At 37.2% G+C, this 19,714-nt stretch overlaps 1 protein-coding gene across 6 annotated transcripts in view; it reads left to right on the top strand.

The window, feature by feature from the left end:
• plcg1 (phospholipase C, gamma 1) overlaps window positions 1-19,714 on the top strand; it is a 69,536-nt gene that overhangs the window by 19,107 nt on the left and 30,715 nt on the right. For all 6 annotated transcript variants that reach the window (XM_067372171.1, XM_067372170.1, XM_067372169.1 and 3 more), the window contains exons 5-18: window positions 337-384; window positions 2,633-2,717; window positions 2,992-3,075; window positions 3,534-3,556; window positions 4,522-4,591; window positions 4,824-4,925; window positions 5,617-5,735; window positions 10,914-10,999; window positions 12,037-12,157; window positions 12,273-12,441; window positions 12,536-12,658; window positions 12,744-12,845; window positions 18,099-18,286; window positions 18,407-18,607. In XM_067372171.1, coding sequence (XP_067228272.1) covers window positions 337-384; window positions 2,633-2,717; window positions 2,992-3,075; window positions 3,534-3,556; window positions 4,522-4,591; window positions 4,824-4,925; window positions 5,617-5,735; window positions 10,914-10,999; window positions 12,037-12,157; window positions 12,273-12,441; window positions 12,536-12,658; window positions 12,744-12,845; window positions 18,099-18,286; window positions 18,407-18,607 — 1,521 coding nt within the window. The remainder of the gene's footprint in view (window positions 1-336; window positions 385-2,632; window positions 2,718-2,991; window positions 3,076-3,533; window positions 3,557-4,521; window positions 4,592-4,823; window positions 4,926-5,616; window positions 5,736-10,913; window positions 11,000-12,036; window positions 12,158-12,272; window positions 12,442-12,535; window positions 12,659-12,743; window positions 12,846-18,098; window positions 18,287-18,406; window positions 18,608-19,714) is intronic.

The raw sequence follows: 19,714 nt of genomic DNA, 5'->3' as shown, positions 1-19,714 counted from the left end.
TTATTTAAAACGAAAACAATCCTGATTCCAGAATCGTGCAGCTCTACTATATTTTAACGTTAAGCGGTTTATAAAGTCGTGCAGCAGGTGCTGTACATGGATCACAAGTTCCCAAAACTTTTCCCAAAAGTTTTTCTTCCTTTTGAAATTGAAAATCGACAGGCCTGTGCCGCAGTTCTATGGATGTTTTGCCCTCCAGGTCTCGGTGACAGTCACGTGACTGAAAATTAATCGCAAATATTAAAATGGCAAAAAACAAACAAACAAAAAAACCCTGAAACCTTAAAGTGTTGTATATTTTATATTCTTTTTCCCTTTTTCTTTTCTTGAACTCAGGTGGCTGAGAAAACAGTTTTATGCAGTGGACCGCAACAGAGAAGACAGGTATGTTACGTGTCAATGTCATTTGAGTAATCGAGCGCTCCGGCTCTCTGTAGAGAAACTGGTGTAGCGTGCGATCATGTTGAGGGACGCATACGTAGATGGATAGATAATGTGCATTTGAGACGTTTTCCTGCCATAGTGATTCTTTTAATCTCATCTTCCTTTCGATATATCTGTGTTATGATGTATGCCTTAAGGGGAAAAATGGCTGACTCAGAGGTACCGGGCCTTATCAGCCCAAACACACACACTCGCACACACTCACACACTCCTGTTGGGTAAATAGAGCTCAGAGACGGCACATCCTGCAACAGGAAACAAAGCTCACAACGTGTGTGTAGGTAAATACACAGAGTGCGGGTGAAAGACACATGAGCTCTGTTTGAGGTGTTGTATTCAGATGAAATGGTGGTCGTGTGTAGATGAGAAACATGACATTTTCAGTTTGTCAACGTATGTGACTAAATCAAATAAGTGACGTGCACAGCAGAAATTAATAATCTGTTCCACTCACAATGGAAACCTGCCTCTGCACACATACATACTAACAATGTCTTTTTATACACTACTGGTCAAAAGTTTGGATTATTTATTTATTTATTAAAGTTTTTTTTTAAAGTCTCTTCTGCTCACCAAGGCTGCATTTATTTGACAAAAATACAAAAAAACATAATATTATGAAATATTATTACAATTTGAAATCACTATTGATATGATTATCAATGATAACAGTTGTGCTGCTTTCATTATCTGAAATAGAAATCTTAAAATTATAAATGTAAATAAATTATATCACTTTTGATCAGTTTGCTGAATAAAAGTATTAATTTTTTTTATTTGTTAATTTCTTCAAAAAAAAATCTTACTGACCGAACAATTTTGAACAGTAGTGTATTTGTACATACTACAAGCATTAGGGCTGGGTACCGAACTCGATACTTTTTAGGTACCGATCGAACTGCCTCGATACTATCGAGTATCGAAAAGTGTCTTGTCATTCGGTACCAAATTTCGGTACCTCAGAATGGAGCCGAGGAGAGGGGCGGAGAAATGCTTTCGCTGTCTCGTTGAGGAGCAAGTAACGTTGCGCTACATTATTATTTGTATCTAAATATATAAAACTATACGCGCGAGAGAGACCCTATGTACGAGAGGGCGAGTGAATCAACGGTTTCGTTTTTAGTTTATCTCCGAATGGACGGGTGAGAAACGGCTGTTTATCTGAGCAGCCGGTTCACTACAGATACTGTTAACAGAAAACAAAAGTGTCGCACTGCCTGCAGAAACAGCGGAACGCGCGATGTTTTTTAGACTAGTTATGGACAGGTACAACACACAGCAGCTTTACAGCTTTCGTCCCTCAAGTCTATGGAAACACGCGACCGGTTCGTGACTGGCTCGTTCGCCTGCACGAGCACAGGCTCTGCCTCTGGCTCCAGAACGCGAACAATTCTGCTGAAAAAGAGGTATCAGCGTCCTCCTGATACTGCGGATAATCTGCGGGTCGGGCCAAGTAATAAAAAAATAACATTCAAATTAATTGCGGGTGGATGAGAGATGAATCATTAATGTGTTGATTTTAATAAAGACACAGAACTCTTATTTCACGGTAAGACGCAACGAACTTGCATCACTCTTACTTCCGCTTTGATCTTGTTAATAATAATTAATTTTTTGAAGAAGAACATTTGCTGAGTGATTTAAAAAGAGCCTCACATACTGAATGTTTGCATTGAAAACTAAACTTTATTAAAACTATTTGCACTGATTTATTGTGTTGGGTAAATTTTGTTAATTTGTGCTTTTTTATTATTCCCCGCAGTGGCTCAGGAGATGAGTCTTTGAGTCTGAAAAAAGGTCAACAAAGTTAAAATATAAAACCAAAGATTTTTTTTGAGGTTATGTAATCTTGTTTAAACAGATTTTATAAAATTGGTATCGAAAAAGGTATCGTTTAGGTATCGGTATCGAAGTCAAGGTATCGGTATCATCTCGGTATCGAAAATTTTTTAACGATACCCAGCCCTAACAAGCATACATGTATACATTAAAACAGATGACTGTATGTATATTATACATGTAATAACTTCAGGTTTGTTTTTTGAGTAATGTTTTTATTCATTAAATTCTGAAAAGTGCACAAGTGCTGAAATGAACGATACTGGGCGTCCTCATAAATCTGATGCCGACATCACCACGTGAAGCTGTTTCATAACCACATTCCCAAACTTTCTGCGTTCTTTGGCAGGATTTCCTGTAAGGATCTGAAGAGTATGCTGTGTCAAGTCAACTACAGGGTTCCCAATATGAAGTTCTTACGAGAGAAACTTCCGGTAACACACTCACTTCTGTATACACTAAATTCTTTTTCTCATGTTAGTGTAGAATTAATCGTTTAGGGGACTTTTATTGTATGTATGTTTGTTTACTTATTATACAATGGTTTGATTGTTACACTGTTAACTGCAGTAACATCACTGGATATTGTGTATTGGTTTGCTCTCTATTAATATATTTGTAATTACAGGACAAATATAGCACATTTATTTTTGTTTCATTATTATTATTAATATTAATTGTATTTTTTTAATGTGGTGTCTTGGTTAGGATGGTGAGCTGAGGAATGGAGATGTGTCATATAGTCATTTCGCCCAGTTGTACCGCAGCCTGATGTTTGACGCACAGAAATCGGTGAGTTACACATTTATTTGTGTGTGTTATTTATATGTTGGTGGAGCAGGGCGAGAGGTGAACCCCTCCTCAGAGCCACTTAAACCTCATCAGTTTTCCCCGACCCCATCAGTTTGCCCCGCTTCTCAAATGGCCTTCACGTCAATACTCGCCCTTTTAAAAAGCCGCAAGATCCATCGGCTAAAAGCCATTAGGACACACACACACTCCCCTTTGAGTGCAGGGGTCATCAGTGCTGTGTATGTGTGTGCGTCTTTGTAGACTGAGTCCCTTGTGTGTATGTTTGATATCTCCTCATCAGTTGATTAGCGTCTGATGGGCCTGTGTATGGACGCGGTTTAGAGCTGCAGATGTTAACTGGGGTGTTTTACTGTAGTGGAGCTGAAATGGCTACAGTTACAAGATTGGGTATTAATTATATTACTCAAATAATTTTTTTTTTTTCTGTTTCTTTATAGATGGAGATTTCACTGCTGCAAAGGTATTCACTCATTTTTCTCTTTTTTTCAAGCTAAAGAATTTATGAATGACATAAATGATCATTTTACAACACATTTAACTTCCATGATAAGATTTAATTACAAGTAAATATTCAGTATTAAATAATATAGGGCAGAATTTATTTATTGGGATTTGATTTAACTATTTAAATGTTAGGCTATTGCTATTTTGTTGTTTTTTATGACATTATTTTTGTACGCTCTCACAAGTTGTTATCTGACAATTTCAACAATGTGGTCAGTTGGTTGGTTGGTTGATTAGTCAGTTGGGTAGTGTTTAAATGATTCTCCCTCAAAGAACCAAAATGTTAGATGATGGGGAAAGGTTTTGATGGTTGGTTAGTAAGCTTATAAAATCAATCCCTCTCAACGTCCTGTGAGCCTCTAGTAGGAGGATTACACACCCTGTGTTAGATGGAGGAAGAAGGTTGGGTTGGATGGTTAGTGTATAAAGCAATTATCCATCAAACAACTAAAATGTTAGATAATGGGGAAAGGTTTGGTTGTTTGGTTAGAGTATAAATTTTATCCCCCTCTAAATAGTCAAAATGATAGATGGGGAAAGGGTTGGTTGGTAGCGTATAAATTTAATCACCCTCAAAGAGTCCATATGTAAGATGGGGAAAGGGTTAGTTAGTTGACTTGTGCACATAAAGATCTATTAGTAAATGGTCCATTTATTATTTATATTGGGCTTGCTGCAGTAGTCTGTGTTATCGGTGTTCGGCCACACACCGATTACATCTCTTGCCCATCACAGCATCGGCCCCAATGTCATTTTAGTAATAAAAAAAAAAAATTGTTTCATGTTGATTAACCGGTGGGAAAATTTCCTCAGTGTCACATCCCTAGTTTATGTAATGTATTTAAATTGTTATCAGACATCCCAGAACATCTATTGGGTTTCAGACATTAGCTGTAACACTGATCTGTGTGTTTCTGACAGGTTTATTGAGAGACCCGAACAGAAGATCTCACTGGAGGACTTCCAGAACTTCCTAATTGAACATCAGAAGGTTAGATATGCAACAAACCAAACCAGCTGTCACTGTATTTACATATTAATTGGATGCATTTGTACAGTAGATAATCTGTTCTGTAAATGTTTGGTAATAACTGCTCCATATAAATATATACTGTATATAATATAATACAATGTAATGTAATGTAATGTAATGTAATGTAATGTAATGTAATGTAATGTAATGTAATATAATATAATATAAATGTGTGTGTGTGTGTCCTCAGGAGCTTTGGGCCGCAGATAATAACAAGGTGCAGGAGTTCATGTTCCACTACCTGAAGGATCCTCTACGAGAGATCGAGCAGCCATACTTTCATCAAGACGAGGTGACTTTTACATTAGCATTTATGTATATGGCAAACAAATTTATGCAAAGTGACATAGTGTATTCTGGGTATACTTTTACTCAGTATGTGGGTTCCCAGGGAATCAAACCTATAACTGTGGCATTGCAAGCACCACGCATTACCCACATCACCACTTCCTGCTTCACTGCAGTATCGTGTGACTTCAGATCTTTTTGTTTGATATATTAACCTGCCTCTTCTCTCCTTAATTAGTTTCTTGTGAATATCCTGATCTATTATTTGCAAGAGCTATCTAAATGAGGTATAAAAAAGATGTCATCTTGCTTAAACTTTGAATTATTTTGTATTATAATGTGATCATATTGAAACATTCACTGAATGTAGTTAATCTTGAGTCCTTTAGCAAACTGTTTACATGTGTTTGATATGCATTCCTCATTTATTTTTAGTAAATAATTGTAGTAGTAATTGAAGTATCTATTTTCACACAAAATTTCACACAAAGGTGATTTACAAAGTTAAAATTTTTTGTTTACTGTTTTTTAGAAAAAATAAAATGAATTGCGGGAAAAAAAAAAATTCCTTTTACTGATTAAAAAGACCAAAACACATGGACGTCCATGTCATGTTTTTGCTGAGTACTAACTCATGCTTATTGTCTTCAGTTTCAGCATGCTGTTTTAACGTAAACATGTTTTGTGGTTCTCAGTTCCTCACGTATCTGTTCTCTAAAGAGAACACTATCTGGGACTCGCAGCTTGATCAGGTGCGGCCAGAGGATATGAACAACCCCTTGTCCCACTACTGGATCTCCTCGTCCCACAACACGTGAGTAGAGGCGTGATCTATGTTCCCTGTAAGCTGCTCACTGATGCACTGACACTGACTGCTTGTCTTGCAAATCTATCTCTCTATCTCTATCTCTATCTCTCTCTAAGGCATCTAGTAACTAGTCCTATTAACTAGTCCTATTTACTTTTACTAGTACTGTTTGACAAAGGATAGTAATACAGGGTATCCGCGGGTCCTTAAAAAGTCTTAAAAAGTCTTAAATATACTTTTCCTAATAAAAGGCCTTAAAATGTCTTAAATTCAGATTCGATAGGTCTTAAATATTTTTCGTTGCATTACCGCAAAAATGTTTTATGTATGTTATGTTTTATGTTTTCTCGTACGTCACCGACGGAATGGTCCACACACATGGCGCCGACACGTTTTCCATGCGTTTTTAGACGCGACATGAATGGTCCCTAAAAGAGTTAAAATGGATCAACGCGCCAAATGCGAGTACAATCAACGCGGAAACGTGTTCGGGAACTTTTTTATGAATGGTGGTATTAAATATATAATTTGCAACGGCTGTGATGTAATTATCCTACATAATAGTCTGACGCGCTGCATGCTTGCTGTAGCAGTGCTGTGTTTTCATTTTCGATTTAACTGTAAATGCTTCTTTGTTTGTGACGTTTAAATTTGCATTTGGGAACGCATTATTAGTCATCAGAATCGTATATAATTCAAATAAATGCTGTTGAACATTGCATTGAACTTAAAAGAAAACTAACAAATATCACCATTTCCACAAAAATATGAAGAAGCACAACTGTTTTCAACACTGATAATAATCACAAATGTTTCTTGAGCATCAAATCAAATTGTAATGATTTCTGAAGTATCATGTGACACTGAAGACTGTAGTAATGATGTTGAAAATGATCACAGGAATAAATTACATTTTATAAAATAATTTTTATAAAGTATAGAAAACTTTTTATTTGTAAGAATATTTCACAATGTCGCTGTTTTTACTGTATTTTTGCTCAAATAAATGTAGCCCTGGTGAGCAGAAGGGAATTATTTAATATACTTTAATAATAACAATTCTATTTATACATTTAATATATTATATTATATTAATTATTATCATGATTATTAAATGCTGCTTTTTATTTTTACAGAACAATAGTATGTATTATTACAATATATGACATATCTTTTAATGTGATAAAATATATTTTTTTTAAAAGAAAGGTGCCGGGATGTGGCTCTAGCTGATCCACATATATATAATGTGTGTGTGTGTGTGTGTTTCCATCACAGATTTGGTCTTAAATTTCATGTGAGGTGGTATTAAAAAGGTCTTAAAAAGTCTTAAATTTAACTTGTTAATATCTGCAGATACCCTATAATATGGGGTCTCTAATGTCCATCCATTTTTTTAGTAGTTTATCCAATGTCCTGTGGCCCTCTATTGCACCTGTGATGGGGAAGGTTGATTTAGTTAGTTTGAAACAAAATGATGGTGAAAGGGTTGATTGATTACTTAGTTGGGTAGTTTGATTCTCCTTCAAAGAACCAAAATGTTAGATGATGGGGAAATATTTGGTTGGTTTAGTTAGTTTGAAATAAATGATTGTGAAAGGGTTGATTGATTAGTTAGTTGGGTAGTTTAGTTCTCTTTCAAAACATCAAAATTTTAGATGATGGGTAGTTAGTTGGTTAGTTAGTTAGTTAGTCAGTTAGTCAGTCAGTTAGTTAATTAGAAACTAAATTATGGTGAAAGGGTTGATTGATTAGTTAGTTGGGTAGTTTAGTTCTCTTTCAAAACATCAAAATTTTAGATGATGGGGAGTTAGTTAGTTAGTTAGTTAGTTAGTCAGTTAGTCAGTTAGTTAGTCAGTTAGTCAGTCAGTTAGTCAGTTAGTTAGTCAGTTAGTTAGTCAGTTAGTTAGTCAGTTAGTTAGTCAGTTAGTTAGTCAGTTAGTTAGTCAGTTAGTTAGTCAGTTAGTCAGTTAGAAACAAAATTATGGTGAAAGGGTTGGTTGATTAGTTAGTTGGGTAGTTTAGTTCTCCCTCAATAAAACCAAAATGTTAGATGATGGGGAAATGGTTGGTTGGTTAGTTAGTTAGTTAGTCAGTCAGTTAGTCAGTTAGAAACAAAATTATGGTGAAAGGGTTGATTGATTAGTTAGTTGGGTAGTTTAGTTCTCCCTCAATAAAACCAAAATGTTAGATGATGGGGAAATGGTTAGTTGGTTAGTTGGTTAGTTAGTCAGTCAGTTAGTCAGTCAGTTAGTTAATTAGAAACAAAATTATGGTGAAAGGGTTGATTGATTAGTTAGTTGGGTAGTTTAGTTCTCCCTCAATAAAACCAAAATGTTAGATGATGGGGAAATAGTTAGTTGGTTGGTTGGTTAGTTAGTCAGTTAGAAACAAAATTATGGTGAAAGGGTTGATTGATTGATTAGTTAGTTGGGTAGTTTAGTTCTCCCTCAATAAAACCAAAATGTTAGATGATGGGGAAATGGTTAGTTAGTTAGTTAGTTAGTTAGTCAGTCAGTCAGTCAGTCAGTTAGCTAGTCAGTCAGTTAGCTAGTCAGTCAGTTAGCTAGTCAGTCAGCTAGCTAGTCAGTTAGTCAGTTAGTTAGTTAGTCAGTTAGTCAGTCAGTTAGTTAATTAGAAACAAAATTATGGTGAAAGGGTTGATTGATTAGTTAGTTGGGTAGTTTAGTTCTCCCTCAATAAAACCAAAATGTTAGATGATGGGGAAATAGTTAGTTGGTTGGTTGGTTAGTTAGTCAGTTAGAAACAAAATTATGGTGAAAGGGTTGATTGATTGATTAGTTAGTTGGGTAGTTTAGTTCTCCCTCAATAAAACCAAAATGTTAGATGATGGGGAAATAGTTAGTTAGTCAGTCAGTCAGTCGGTCGGTCGGTCGGTCGGTCGGTCAGTCGGTCAGTCAGCCGGTCAGTCGGTCGGTCAGCCGGTCAGTCGGCCGGTCAGCCGGTCAGTCGGTCAGTCAGCCGGTCAGTCAGCCGGTCAGTCGGTCAGTCAGCCGGTCAGTCGGTCAGTCAGCCGGTCAGTCAGCCGGTCAGTCGGTCAGTCAGCCGGTCAGTCGGTCAGTCAGCCGGTCAGTCGGTCAGTCAGCCGGTCAGTCGGTCAGTCGACCGACCGACCGACCGACCGACCGACCGACAGCCAGTCAGTCAGTCAGTCAGCCGGTCAGTCAGTCAGCCGGTCAGTCAGTCAGCCGGTCAGTCAGTCAGCCGGTCAGTCAGTCAGCCGGTCAGTCAGTCAGCCGGTCAGTCAGTTAGCCGGTCAGTCAGTTAGTTAGAAACAAAATTTATGGGGAAAGGGTTGGTTAATTATTTAGTTGGGTAGCTTTATTCTCCCTCAAAGAACCAAAATAAGTAAAGTAAAGTAAGTATACTTTTACCTTACACTTAAAGTAAGTGTTTAAAATCAGTCTTCCTCAAAGAAAAAAAAGTTTGACCAGGGGTGTTGAGACGTGCTCCTAGTAGCAGGATTGCACATCCTGTGCTAGAATGACTGTGGGGGACATTTGGTTGGTTGGTTGGTTAGTTAGATAGTTAGTTATTTAGATAGTTAGATAGATAGTTAGATAGTTAGTTAGATAGTTGGTTAGTTAGTTAGTTAGATAGTTAGTTATTTAGATAGTTAGATAGATAGTTAGATAGTTAGTTAGATAGTTGGTTAGTTAGTTAGTTAGTTAGTTAGTTAGTTAGTTAGAGAGAGAGAGAGAGAGAGAGAGAGAGAGAGAGAGACATTTTATAACCTTCAAAATAGCCAAATTGTTAGATGGGGAAATAGATAGTTGGTAGTTTGGTTAGATAAAGTAGTTAATTAGTTTTAGTGTTTGTTTGTTTGCTAGTTAGTTTTAGGTGGTTGTTTACAATACAAATCTAAGAGCCAAAATGTTATATGGGGAAAGGGTTAGTTAATTATTTAGTTTTTAGTGAACACAACCTTCTCTATGATGTTACAATGTTCCCATTATGCAATATCTGAACACAAATGTCTGTGCTTTTGTGTAAAAGGACTATTTTTCTGGAGTTTATTGGTGACTGAATGGTGTGATCCTCGTTGTTGGGCGTCTGTTAGATGAGAGCACTGGAGTAGAGGACTGAATGAAACTCATTATTCACATGCACAGTAACCAGAATTTAAAACCCTGATGAACAAGGCTCGGTAAAATTTTGAATAGATGCAATGCATTAGGTGTTTCACACGCACAATATCTCTTCTCTTTGTACTCTAAACTCTTTCATTTTGCTTTTAAAGTGCATCATCACGTGCACAGTATGCGCATAAGTACTATTGTGCCGCTCTGCATTGAATAATTTCACTCTTTTTCGCAATCAGAGATAATTCATGTTTAGCCTATATATTGCGGTCATTATGTTGTCCTATTAAAAAATAAATACATTATTGTTGTATATAAGATTTTCACTGGAGTTACTTATGCTTATTTTCTGTTCATTGCTTATTTTAATATCTTTGAGAAAGATTTTATAATAAGCAAATCGCTTTAAGTTAACTTCATATGTGTTGAAAATCACATTAATATAGAAACCCGTTTTCACCTCAGAGTAAAAAAAAAGGTAATTGTGACACTTTAATGTTATTGTTACTTAATATCTCAATTTTTAAATCTGTATCCAGTAGTCTAGTTAACAGTGTATGTGTACTGTTAACTTCAACAAAGAGAAGTCATCTGAGAAAGTGAATTGTGTATGTCAGTAACCTGTAAACCTTGAATAAAAAGACTGGCATTAGATGTCGCTGAATTTGAAAAGGCCTGTTGAGTGGATAGATTTCTATATCATTTCATATGATATGATGTTTCAGATGGGTAAAGTGTTACTAGGGTGTTTTATGTATGGTATGTGTTTGGTATCAAACCTTTTGCTTTTTGCTTTTGTCATCTCTCATGACTTCAAAACAGTTAAGAGATTTTTGTTTAACCGGAATGACTTGATTATAAAGCTTTTTGGTAGTTCGAAGGGAACAAAAAGACGGACAGAATGGAAAGAATTCTTGAACGTGTTTGTACAGAATGTTTGTGTGGCTTCCATCTGCATTGTTTATAATCTGTAATAAAGGTGAAAGGGTTATTGATGGTGGAGTGTGAGGTGTGTGTGCCAGTACTGATGTGTTGTATGGAGTAATGCAGACAGGCCTGACGTGTGTGTTGGTATTTTTAGCTATCTGACGGGAGACCAGTTTTCCAGTGAGTCGTCTCTGGAGGCGTACGCCCGCTGTCTGCGGATGGGCTGCAGATGCATTGAGTGTAAGTCGCAACACAACACTCAGCTAATCATTAGTAATGATGAATGGCTCATATACAAGTAGATAATAAAATATTAAAAACCTAGAAACTAACATTCTGGTAATAGTTTTGCAGTTATTGCATTGGATAATATATCTTACAATTTTTTTTTTTTCTCTCCCAGTAGTAGTAGTAGTAGTAATAATAATAATATAGATAAATATCCTGCACTTTTAGTGTCCTAGGTTCTGGGTTTTAAAAAAAAAAAAAAAAGTAAAAAAAAATAAATTTATGTTTTTTATTTTTGTTTATTATGGTTGGTTGGTTTTCGTGTTCTGATTTATTTTTCTTTTGATTTTCATATTTAATTCATTTTCTAAATTTACCAGACCTTCACAATAACAATAAAAAAGCACAGAAATGTATAACAATTAAATTATAATTTTATTTATTTTTATTTTCTGATTTATTTTAGGAGCTGAAATTTGTTTACATTATCCGTGGCATAATAAAATAAATAACTATCCTGCAGTTTTAGTGTCCTTTAGCTCTGGGATGATTTAAAAAAAAAAAAAGTAAAAAAAAAGTAAAAAAAAAAAAAAAAATCTTATTTTTATTTTAATTAGTTTGTTTTTTTTAAAAATTGGTTTCTCTTTATTTCCTTTTTTTATTCCTGTTCTTTATTTTTAATTCATTTTCTGAATTTTACAAACCTGTACAATAAAAAATAAAGAAACAATTAAATGATGTGCATTTTATTTTTTATGTATTTAGTTATTAGAATTAGACTAGACTTTATTAGAATTATGATTGTTTACTACTGTCTTTTAGAGCTGCTTCACAGAAGAATTAAACTCTGTTTGCATCATTGGATCGTTATTTTCCTGTTTTTCACTGTAAAGTTGCTTTGAAACAATTGTATAAATTGATATATAAATAAAGGTGACTTGACTAATGTAGCAACATCTGTTGTTTTATGATTTGTGGCATGTGAGTGTTTTTGTGTTTCTGGCTGGTGGTTGTAACATGTTTTTTTTTTTGTTTTTTGTTTTTTGCAGTGGACTGCTGGGACGGTCCTGATGGGATGCCTGTCATCTACCACGGTCACACCCTCACCACCAAGATCAAGTTCAGCGATGTGCTGAACACCATCAAAGAACATGCCTTCGTCACGTCTGAGTGAGTTTCCCTGGTGAACCCACATGACGTCTGTGTTTGTGTGATGCTTTGATATGGTGATCTTCTCAAGAATGTGCGTTATGCAATTAATCTGATTATGTGTGTTTGCGTGCAGCTATCCCATCATCCTCTCCATCGAGGACCACTGCAGTATTGTCCAGCAGAGAAACATGGCCACCTTCTTTAAGAAAGTGTTTGGAGAGATGCTCCTGACCAAAGCAGTGGACATCTCAGCCGACGGCCTCCCCTCACCCAATCAGCTCAAGAGGAAGATCCTTATCAAGGTGAGAGCCCATTGGTTACATGGAAATGGGATTTTTGGCTACTGTAGCCAGTTTCTCAACAAGGTACCTTTTATTGTTGATTTGATCTGTTCAGCACAAGAAATTAGCTGAGGGAAGTGCGTATGAGGAGGTCTCGTCTTCAACGCCCTACTCGGAGAACGACATCAGCAACTCCATCAAGAACGGCATCCTGTACCTGGAGGATCCCATCAACCATGTGAGATCCTCTTCATCGACTCTTACCGGAGAGTTGAATCTGCTGGCAGACTCGTGATGAATGTACACTGTTGTTGTCTTCACAGGAGTGGTACCCTCACTTCTTTGTTCTGACCAGCAATAAGATCTATTATTCTGAGGAGACTTCAAGTAATCAAGGGAATGAGGATGAGGAGGAGCATAGAGAGGTGAGGAAAACACAATCTAATCCAGTGTTGGAAGTGAGTAGCATCACTGCTAAACTGCAGTTTTCAGTAGTGTAATAGTTTTTCAGCTGCTTTCAAAATGGGGTCCTTGTGGATAATAAATGTCTTAAAGTGTAATTTTCAACCCACAATATCTTTAGTATATGTAAATGAACAATGAGGGTTTGGGTTAGGGTTAAGACTGAGTTACCTGGGCCAAGAAATTCACATTTATTTGTCAGCAAATATCCACCAGATAATGCTAAAACACGTCACTTTTGAAAGCTCCAGGGCTTTCATGAATTATAAAAATTGGACTGCTACATGTTTGTATCCCGCTCATGGACAGTCGGATTGGCAGAGGGTTATTAACAGAACAGTTTTCTCCATATAGTGGACTTCAGTGGCCTCCAAACGTTGAAGGTCAAAATTACAGTTTTACCAGACGAGGAATAAGAGTCTTATCTAGAGGAACCATCAATCATTTGCTAAAAAATAAATAAAATTATATACATTTTAACCATAAATGCTAATCTTGAACTAGCTCTCTTCGTCTTCTTCTTCTTCTCTATTAGAATTCCAGCAGTGTAGACACTGCTAAGAGTATTACTGCCCTCCTCAGGTCAAAGTTTGAACTAATTGTTATATACTTGAACTAGCATATTGTATATGACAATTTAGTTCAAACTTTGACCTGAGGAGGGCAGTAATACACTTAGCAGTGTCTACACTGCCGGAAATCTAATAGAGAAGAAGAGAGCTAAGGCCAATTCACACCACACCGACAACAGCCAACAAATGCCAACAAACTCGTCTGTTGGAGTTTGTTGGATCGGTGTGATATCCCGTTTGTTGGTGTTGGTCGGAGTCGGTTTTCACCCGACTGAACATGTTTAATCGGCGTTTGTCGGGTTGTGGAATGTTTGCGCGGTGTGAACAGTTTTCCAACAAACGTCAACCAACTCTGACGTAATCTGACCTGGCCACGAACCGTTGCCATGACGATGAGGCAAGTCCCCTGCAAAGACAGCTGTTTGATCGTGCCCGCGCCTCACACACACAACAAAGCACTGGAAACATGACATCGCAGCTTGTTCGTTATAAAAAATAAAATACAGTTAAAAAAATCTATATACATATACAAAAGGTACAATAGTCCATAGTGCAATCCGTGCCAGTCAGCAAGAGCACTGCTCTACTTCACCGAAAGGTAACGGTATAACCACCATGAGAGCAATGCAGGTTTACCTCAAGTTTCGTTTTTTTTAATAATTCGTTTTGGCTTGTTTAGCTACATGGTTGTATATGCTTATGGGTCTCGTTAATAAAAAGGGTCGCGCTAAAAAAAAAAAAAAAATTTAAAAAACCGTGTATACCAACGCAACTCAATAGGTCGATGGCTACAGTGTTTCGGATTTCAGGTTAGTATTTTGTTTTGCCTCAATACTTTAATACAATGAAAATATATACAGTCCCCTCCAAAAGTATTGGAACAGTGAGGACTATTCCTTTATTTTTTCTGTAGACTGAAAACATTTGGGTTTGACATCAAACAATTTATGTGAGACAAAAGATCAACATTTCAGCTTTTATTTCCAGGTATTTACATCTGGATCTGATACACAACTTAGAAGATATAACCTTTTGTTTGAACCCACCCATTTCTCATGTGACCAAAAGTATTGGAACATGTGACAGACAGGTGTGTTTTGTTGCCCTGGTGTGTCCTATTACATTGATTATTCAAACAATAAATAGCACTAAATGTCTGCACTCAGTTTCAGATTTGGGTTTTGCCTTTGCAGACTGCATTTATAGTTAGACGTGTAACCAACATGAAAACCAGAGAGCTGTCTATGGGTGAAAAACAAGCAATTGTGAAGCTGAGAGAAGATGGAAACTCAATCGGAGCCATTGCACAAACATTGACCATAGCAAGTACAACCATTTGGAATGTCCTGAAGAAGAAAGAAACCACTGGTGTATTAAGTAACAGACCTCGAATGGGTAGACCAAGAAAAACATCAGCTGTTGACGACAGAAACATTGTGAGAGCTGTAAAGAAAGACCCTAAAACAACTGTTAGTGACATCAGCAACAACCTCAAGAGGGCAGGAGTGAAGGTATCACAGTCTACTGTCCGCAGAAGACTTCATGATCAAAAGTGCAGAGGCTACACCAGAAGATGGAAGAAGAAGGCCAGGCTGGAATTTGCCAAAAACTACAGAGACAAGCCTCAAACATTCTGGGGCAAAGTTTTATGGACTGATGAGACAAAGATTAACCTCTACCAAAGTGATGGAAAGGCTAAAGTTTGGAGAAAAAAAGGATCTGCTCATGACCCCAAACATACAAGATCATCTGTGAAACACGGTGGCGGTAATGTAATGTCATGGCTTGGGCTTGCATGGCTTCTTCTGGGACGGGCTCATTGATCTTCATTGATGATGTAACACATGATGGCAGCAGCAAAATGAACTCTGAAGTGTACAGAAACATTTTGTCTGCCAATTTACAGAAAAATGCAACTAAACTGATTGGGAGATCCTTCATCATGCAGCAAGATAATGACCCAAAACACAGTGCCAAAGCAACAAAGGAGTTCATCAGGGGCAAAAAGTGGAAGGTTTCAGACTGGCCAAGTCAATCTCCAGACTTTAACCCTATAGAGCATGCATTTTACCTGCTAAAAAAGAGACTGAAGGGAGTAACCCGCAAAACAAACAACAACTGAAAGAGGCTGCAGTGGAAGCCTGGAAAAGCATTACAAAAGAAGAATGCAAAAGTTTGGTGATGTCAATGGGTCATAGGCTTGATGCAGTTATTGCAAGCAAAGGATTTTCAAATACATATTAAGTCTTATTCACTTTAATCTATTTTAAGTTAATCTGTTCCAATACTTTTGGTCACATGAGAAATGGGTGGGTTCAAACAAAAGGTTATATCTTCTAAGTTGTGTATCAGATCCAGATGTTTTTTGGAAATAAAAGCTGAAATGTTGATCTTTTGTCTCATATAAATTGTTTGATGTCAAACCCAAATGTTTTCAGTCTACAGAAAAAATAAAGGAATAGTCCTCACTGTTCCAATACTTTTGGTGGGGACTGTATGATACTATATTATTAATTTAATAAACTTGCCTGACAACATTGTTAACATGGTTACACATATAGTTCTGGAATTTTCTCAGTCAGACTTGACTCGTTTGTTGGTGTTTGTTGGGGCAGTGTGAACATGAGTTTTCTCTCATAGAATTCTAAATCTAACGGCCAACTTGTTCGTTCGTTTTTGTTGCCATTTGTCGGTGCGGTGTGAATTGGCCTCTAGTTCAAGATGAGCATTTATTGTTAAAATGTATAAAATTAAATTTTTTTTAGAAAATGAGTGATGGTTTCTCTACATAAGACCCTTTTTTCTCGCCTGGTATCGTGTAGAACGCTTTGCAATGAAACTAATTTTGACCTTCAACCGTTTTGAGGCCATTGAAGTCCACTATATGGAGAAAAATCCTGGAATGTTTTCATCAAAAACTGTAATTTCTTTTTTGGATGACATGGGTAAATTATCAGGAAATTTTAATTTGAAAGTGAACTAATCCTAAAGAGTATAATTTATATAATAAAATAAATCATTTGATACAATGCACTTATTGTGTACATTGTACTTTATATTCACAAAATAACTTCATGTAATTAGAGCTGTAATTAATTTCTAATTACAACTATAATTACACTGTTGACCCTTAACCCTACCCATACCACTAAACTTGTCCTAACCTTACCTGTATCTCTATCTCAATAGCAGCACAAGTGTTTTACAGACAACATAAACACAATAAGTATATTGTATCTAACAATTTTTTTTTTTTAAATGGAAGTACATAGTAGTTAAAGACACTTAATATAAAGTGACCTCCTTTTTTTCCCTGAAGTATCAAGATCGTTGTGACCGTTTTTTGCTATATTGTACATTTGAAACACAACTTTATAATGCTTTGAGCCATCATTGAAAATGTTAAACAGAGCTAATAGTACTAGTCCAAAAAAATCCCCAGGTTTCTGCCTGGGACTTTTTATAACACACTTTCCCCAGAAGTTCCTGTGCTGCTTTCGATTCATTTTTTTTTTTTTTTTGCCAAGGTATATGCTCAGAATACTTTAAAGTAACTTCCTCAATGCTGATGAATAATTTGTTTCCGATTAGTTCATTAAACTAGTGGTTACTTTTGATACAGAATAACATGCTCACTTTCACACAATTCACAGGGGTGGGCGATATGACCAAAATCTTATATCACGATAAGAGTCATTTTATTTTTATGATAATGATATATATATCACAATATAGTTATTTTTGCTTTAAATAAGGTTTTTATGATATCAAAATTTGATACCATTTGAAGTTTCATAATTCTTGTCACCAATTTCAGTATCACAAAAAAATGTATGCTAAATTTATGCTAAAATAAAAAAAATAAAATAAAATAAGAACAAAGAAAGGAATTACAAGTGTACTGGAAAACAAACTACAATAGAACAAAGACACAAATGAAACAGACCTGAAAATTCTGCCATTCATTGCACACCTTCATGTCGTTTAAAAACCTTAAGACTTTCGTTCATCTTCGGAACACAAATCCGAATGTCTTCGGGTGAAATCTGAAAGCTTTCTGTAATCTGTTTTTATCAAAAACATCTTCATTTGTGTTCCAAAGATGAAAAGTCTTATGGATTTGGAACTACGTGAGGGTGAGTAATTAATGACAGAATTTTCATTTTGGGTGAACTACCCCTATAATGACACAGATGGCAGCAGGTATATTAGGCTGCTGTCACATTAAGAGCTAATGCACAGATCCAATATACTGATAACGCATGCTTTTCCTTTCTCTACTAAGACATAAAGGACTGTTTACGAGGATACTTTCAAAGACAGACATTTTGACACGCTAGTATGTGTATTTAATTGTTCAAGCCCAATTACATTGCAAAAAGAACTCCGTTCAGTACTCGCACACTCTGAGCAGCGGCTTTATGTGTTCTCTTTCACTGCTTGTTGTGCTTCAGTGGTCTAAAATCACTTGATCTTAAACTGATATGCTTAAAACGCATGCAAGCTTTCGTGACAACACAGCACAGCAACGTCATATGAGTCTACTGGTCGCCCACTTTCACTTTATAATGGTAGAAGTGCTACCACTGGCTAAATTACCAATGGTTTTCTGTGAACGCATGTGATCTTACGTATGTTCTTTAGACCTGTAACGGCATGGACCAGCATGTAACGGAGAAGTGGTTTCACGGTAAGCTGGGTGCGGGACGTGACGGGCGTCAGATCGCAGAGCGTCTGCTGTCGGAGTACTGCCTGGAGACTGGGGCGCCTGACGGCTCCTTTCTGGTGCGGGAGAGCGAGACGTTTGTGGGCGACTACACGCTGTCCTTCTGGTAACAACAACAATAATGTTGCCTCATCATAGTCACAGAGTAGTAGTTGACTGATTGTTTATTTGGAAACCTAAAATGGTTGTAAAATAAAAATGTATTTTTTTCCCCCCCTCTCCTCAGGAGGTCCGGTCGCGTTCAGCACTGCAGGATCCACTCTCGGCAGGAAGCCGGCAGCCCGAAGTTCTACCTTACGGATAACCTGGTGTTTGACACTCTGTTTGCACTCATCACACATTACCAGCAGGTGCCTCTGCGCTGCAACGAGTTTGAGATGAAGCTGACTGAGCCAGTGCCGCAAACCAACGCTCACGAGAGCAAAGAGTGAGTCTCACACCCAGCTCACAACTGAGCAGTTGATGAATGAAAGCTCTTAAAGGTGCAGTAAGCCATTTCTGAGAGTGGATCAGACCGAGCAGCACAGCACACTTGTAGCCAATCAGCAGTAAGGGGTGTGTCCACTCATGATGTGGGAGGAGTGAGTGAGCCAATCAGCAGTAGGGGGCGTATCCACTCATGAAGAGGGAGGAGTGAGTGAGCCAATCAGCAGTATGGGGCGTATCCACTCATGGGAGTAGAGGGAGTGGGCCAGTCAGCTGTAAGGGGTGTGTCTACTCATGAAGTGGGAGGATAGAGTGAGCATATCAGCAGTAGGGGGCGTATCTACTCATGAAGGTGGAGGAGAGAGAGCTAATCAGCGGTAGGGGCGTGTCCACTCATGATGGGGGGGTGGGAGTGAGCAAGAGGGAAATTTGAAGAAAGACTGTAGAAAGAGAGATGGCTGAGAGACATTACAAAAGAGAAAATCTCAGAGGAATATCACTGGAAAAAGAAGGGTTATTGATCAGGCCAGAGCTTTAGGACCCGCGTTAATATTAGAAAATATTTTCAGCACTGGAGAGACGTTAGAGAGCGGGAAGGCTTGAAAACGGACGCCACGTCGCGAGTAACATTGGCTTTGCTCTGTTTCACAGAACGAAGATTGCTGTTGTTGTAATGTTAGCTATAGTAACAGGACAGTTTTGAGTGTCATTGTTTGTCTGGAGCTGGAGCATTTTTTGTTCTTCCTTGTTGTTTGTTCGTGATCTTCGCTTTGTTTTTAACCAAGCATTATTTTGATGCACATCAGCTACGGTAAAGACGCATCCACTCTTGCATTGCGTGTTCGTGCATTTTGGGGGTGGAGCAATGAAGGGAGGGGTGTGTTTGTTTGGCTTGATTTTAAACATAAACAGGGTTTCTCAGAAATTGCTTACTGCACCTTTAAAAGATAGTTCACTCCAAAATGAAAGATGTCATCATTTAATGCCCCTAATGTTGTTCCAAACCCGCACCTTTCTTTCTTTCTTTCTTTCTTTTTCTTTCTTTTTCTTTCTTTCTTTCTTTCTTTCTTTCTTTCTTTCTTTCTTTCTTTCTTTCTTTCTTTCTTTC

The sequence above is a fragment of the Chanodichthys erythropterus genome, chromosome 20, assembly GCF_024489055.1.
Source record: "Chanodichthys erythropterus isolate Z2021 chromosome 20, ASM2448905v1, whole genome shotgun sequence".
In the NCBI taxonomy this organism is placed as follows: Eukaryota; Metazoa; Chordata; class Actinopteri; order Cypriniformes; family Xenocyprididae; genus Chanodichthys; species Chanodichthys erythropterus.
This window is presented reverse-complemented; position numbering and strand designations above follow the sequence as displayed.